The sequence below is a fragment of the Gymnoscopelus braueri genome, assembly GCF_963280865.1.
Source record: "Gymnoscopelus braueri genome assembly, chromosome: 3".
Taxonomy (NCBI): Eukaryota; Metazoa; Chordata; class Actinopteri; order Myctophiformes; family Myctophidae; genus Gymnoscopelus; species Gymnoscopelus braueri.
This window is the reverse complement of record NC_137612.1, coordinates 50751535-50756534: the sequence shown is the minus strand read 5'-3', so window position 1 is coordinate 50756534 and position 5000 is coordinate 50751535. Positions and strand designations below refer to the sequence as shown.

Sequence of the window (5000 nt, the reverse complement as noted above, 5' to 3'; positions counted from 1 at the left end):
ACACAGAGGGTCCCTGGACCTCACTTTAAAAACAACTGGTATATAGTATTCATTATATTGTCAAATGTTTGATACAACAGTACAACAAAACTATAATAACAGCAGATTATTGTGACTGTTTACTGTTTTACAGTTCAAACAACAGCTGTAGACAGGATGGCCAGAGGAACCTCAGCTTCCATCAGAGGTGAGTTCTATTAAAACACATGAAACCAGCAAAATGACACTGGATTAGTTACATCTGTGATCTTTATTAATATAATATTTATTTTTCCAACCAGGGAAGAACAGCGAACCAACAGAACTGAGAATTGTTCTAATCGGGGGAAGACGACCTGGAGATCGACCCAGTGGAAAGAGTTCAGTAGGGAACTGTTCCTGTTTTTGAAACAAACAGAAGAACAGTCAAGAGTGTCATGAGACAAGAGGAAGTGTCTGGTAGACAGGTCACTGTGGTCGACACTCCAGGATGGAGGTCTACTTTACCCCTAGATCTGACCCCAAAACTGACTCGGTTAGAAATCCATCAGAGTGTGTATCTGTGTCCTCCAGGACCCCATGCATTTGTCCTAGTGATGCCATTAAACAACACGCATGTAGGAACAGGGATGTCAGTAGAGGAGCATTTGAGTCTTCTCCTCAGTAACCAAGTGTGGAGACACACTATTGTGGTGTTCACTGTAGCTGATAAAAACAAAATGAGACCTGATCTCAGTATCTCTCATACTAACTCTGACTTAAGATATCTTATTGAGAAATGTGAAGGCCGCTTCCATGTTCTTAACATTACTGACACAGGAGATAGAAGTCAGGTCAGAAAGCTGATGGAGAAGATAGATCAGATGGTGACTAGGAATGGTTGTCACTATGAGACAGACAAACACGTCTCAGAGGAACTGAAGGAGATGGAGAGAACTATCAGCAGAAGAGCAGAACAAAGGAGGGCAGATGCTCAGAAACAAACAACTGGACTTCCAAAAGATACTGGTATGTTTTGTTTTACTGCACAAAATAATATTAAATTATTCTCTGCCAGGAGGTTCATGCACTCATGTCTGTCTGTCTGTCTGTCTGTCTGTCTGTCTGTCTGTCTGTCTGTCTGTCTGTCTGTCTGTCTGTCTGTCTGTCTGTCTGTCTGTCTGTCTGTCTGTCAGAGAAATGTGAATGACAAAATAAAAAAATCTAGTGTTCCCGAGACAGATTTGTCATACATACAGATATTTCTCCTATAGGCTCATTAAAGGAGAATACCGGACAAATTAAGTGTTGTCTTTGATGTCTTGTTACTCACCGACCGACGTGAAAAGTGGCGTTCTTTTTTTCCATAGATTCCCCTGTCGTCATTTTTTAAACCCCCTCCGTTGTCATAATGGGAGCCTGGCAACACGAGTTGCCAGGTTCTGGAAAGAAACAAGCATCCAGTGTTAAATCGTTCGCCATTAACGGTGGCCTCGCAGGAATTTTCAACGCATGTTTGACTATCATGAGACTCCACAATGACTAGCAGTAGAGAAAAATACAACTTTGCGTCGGTTATAATAGACGAATCTCCCTAACCCACGCGCTCCCATTATGACAACGGAGGGGGTTTAAAAAATGACGACAGGGGAATCTATGGAAAAAAAGAACGCCACTTTTCACGTCGGTCGGTGAGTAACGAGACATCAAAGACAACACTTAATTTGTCCGGTATTCTCCTTTAAATATAGCCTTATCGCTTTCTCCCATGAAAGTGTGTGTGTGTGTGTGTGTGTGTGCGTAGAACATATCGCTACAGTGTTGGGCAGAAACCTCATATCTCCATATTTCAACATTTTATCTTATTCCATAAATGAATGCCTTACTTTGTCATACTACAGTTTCACATAAAAGTAGCAAAAATATCAGATCTACAAGCTCACTACATGTTGCATTGCGACCCGATGTAAGTGGTTAATTCTGTCTGAGGGTTTTAAAAATATTTAACCAATGACTAAATAATAATTACATTACAGTATACATTGGAACACAGGCTGTTTTTTCTATTTCATGACAAGCAGTGTTAATTTCGTCGACTAAAACTAGGACGAAAGATGTTCATCGACTACCTTTTTTCACTGACAAAAACGAAATAAAAACTAAGCTATGATGACTCAGAGGTCAGTGCAGTGTGAGGTGAGACATGGTGAAGTATCAGGGAGACATGTGACAGTGGTGGACTCACCAGGCTGGTGGTACAACAGTCCACTACAGGACACCTCAGAGATAGACCAACTGGAGATCCAGAACAGTGTGTGTCTCTGTCCTCCTGGACCACATGCGGTTCTTGTGATGGTTCCTCTTAATAGAGCATTCACCAAATCACAGAGAGTAGCATTAGAGGAACATATGACACTTTTGTCACAGAGAGTGTGGAGTCATGCTATAGTACTGTTCACCAAGGGAGACTGTCTGGGAGACACAAGCATCGAGCAGCATATTGAGGCTGAAGGAGAAGACCTCCGCTGGCTTGTTGACAAATGTGGGAACAGGTATCATATCTTCAACAATCAGAAGACATATGACACTCAGGTCACAGAGTTGCTGGGGAAGATAGAGGAGATGGTGACAGGAAACAGAGGTGGACACTATGAGGATGCTGGAGATGTTTCAGAAACGTTGTCAGAGAGGAAGAAGATCATAGAGGAGCATGTCCAGACATTCACGACCAAGACACACAGACAAAGAACTGCTCTGAAAGCTGTGTTTAAAGGTGAAGTTTATCAAATGTGCGTGCGCGCGTGCGTGCGTGCGTGCGTGCGTGCGTGCGTGCGTGCGTGCGTGCGTGCGTGTGTGCGTGCGTGTGTGTGTCAGTCTGTCTCACTGTCCTTGTCCACTTTTATATTGATTAATAATGTATATTCTCAATATTCACACACATATTCTCCATAACCAGATGCTTTACAAATAAAGCTTAAAGTCATGGGTCTTCAACACGGGGTCCGTGCCACAAATCTTTCTGTGATTGGAACTTTTTTTTACATTAACAACTTGAACCCTAGCATCCCTATTCTGAGGCGAACATTAGCGAAAAAAAGTCTATCTACAAGCTTGTAGACTGGTTATTTTCGCCAAAGAGGTTTGGTGTAGACAGAGGGGGGAAAAGAGAAGACCAAGTACAGAGTCACAGTTCAAGTTTACTCAGTATTGAGGGTTTAAGTGGTTAAATGTCTGAAAGTACACATTAACATGAATCCAACATATTAATGGATAAGATAATGTATAAACAAACATTCATTCACACAAAATTGATGATAGTGTTGTCAAACAAATCTATGAAACTATCTACAGTATGAGATCTATGAAAAAGTTTAATCTGCAACACAACATCCAAGTATTGGAGGTCCCCGCTTAATTTTTATATCAGCTAAGGGGTCCTTGGCCTGAAAAACGTTGAAGACCCCTCTTATAATGGATCCATTGATCGAAAGTAACTGAGTACATTTACTGTATGCAAATTGAGATAAATAATACATGATAAGCAATACATACATTAGGAGCATTATTATATTAAGTTAGGACTACAGTATGATAAGGGGTAGCAGTATTAAAGCAGTTAAAATAATCTCCTCCTTTGCCAGACACACATTAAAGCATCAATAATTATAATGCAATAAACTAATATTTATTATTCTGATTTGTATGCCATTTTGCATAATGAGTCATTTTACCTTTAGTGTTTTGATCCTAATACTTTTGAAGTTTTACTTAAGTAAAATTTTCAGTACAAACAGTATTGGTACACTGTGGTATTTCTACTTTTACTCAAGTAAAATATTTGAGTACTTCTACCTCCATTGAACTGATCTAATGACCAACAGATTGATTCATTGGTGATTTAATTCAAGTATTTTCTCAATACATTTGCATAATTGATCAGTTTAGTCAGAATTGTTATACATTTATATAATTACTAATTTAGCTGAATCAATGGATCCAATCCTAAATCAGTGTAAACTGAACTAATGTAGTGCGTGTGTGCGTGTGTGTGTGCGTGCGTGCGTGTGTGTCTCAGGAGAACATCAGAGTCTACCAGATATGAAGATGATGTTGGTTGGTGGAGAACAGGATCAGAGGAGCAAAACTGGAAATCACATACTGCAGGAGACTCTGTTCAAACATACTCCACTCAAGGTGAATAATATTATAGGAATGTTATGCTATAATGAATGACTTCACTCAAAGTAAGTAAAGTGATCAAATATGTTTTCTGAAGATAATGTAAAAGTATCTGCTGTCATGAATGTTAATTGATCATGTGGGTTAATAATCGGTACCAGCATAGAGCTACTGTATGGAAGTAAACTGAATAAATAACAGTGACAGTTAACTAGGGCTGCAAAAAGTATGAATTATTTCTGTAGCATTTATTATCAATTACTTTTTCAATTAATCAAATAATCAAGTTGTGCAGATTTTTTTTAATATAAAGAAATGTAATATATCACCGCATTGATTAACCATTTAGGGTTATTTTATACTTCGTCACACAACACTATCGTGCAAAGTTAGTGTAAAATAGCAGATCTACAAGCTCACAACGTATCGCTATGCGTCACGTTGTGAGCTTGTAGATAATAAAGATATTAAATGACGGATTATCGATTATCGGATTATCAATTTATTATATTTTTAAATAATTAAATGTATTAGTTTGCTGTTGTTACTGTGTACCCCTACAGTTAGCTAGCACACAATCATGGTTTGCATTAAAGATTGCAGACATGATGAGAATCTACATGTGTTGGACTCATTTGAAAATGAACATCTGTGTGTATTTGATCACTCCTGGTCAAATATTACTCAGCTACAAATGAAAGTTGAGTAATGATGCTCTCTGTTTAATAAAGTGCTCTGAACATATTCTGTTGAGAAGGTAGAATGTCAAATTGACTTATATGCACACCTGTACATCAAGCTTTCAAACACAGAGTTTCAATAGAGCTTTTTTCAGTTTCAGAAGTGAGATTATGGCATGATAT

At 38.6% G+C, this 5000-nt stretch overlaps 1 protein-coding gene across 3 annotated transcripts in view; it reads left to right on the top strand.

Moving 5' to 3' along the window:
- LOC308082703 (GTPase IMAP family member 8-like) overlaps positions 1–5000 on the top strand; it is a 13428-nt gene that overhangs the window by 2575 nt on the left and 5853 nt on the right. Inside the window, exons 3-5 of one of the 3 annotated variants that reach the window (XM_080424665.1) lie at positions 134–187; positions 282–987; positions 4034–4152. In XM_080424665.1, the coding sequence (XP_080280791.1) occupies positions 417–987; positions 4034–4152 (690 nt within the window). In that variant the 5' untranslated portion in view covers positions 134–187; positions 282–416. Of the gene's footprint in view, positions 1–133; positions 188–281; positions 988–2069; positions 2732–4033; positions 4153–5000 lie in introns of those variants that run through there. The other 2 variants (XM_080424664.1, XM_080424663.1) reach the window with 2 other exon arrangements.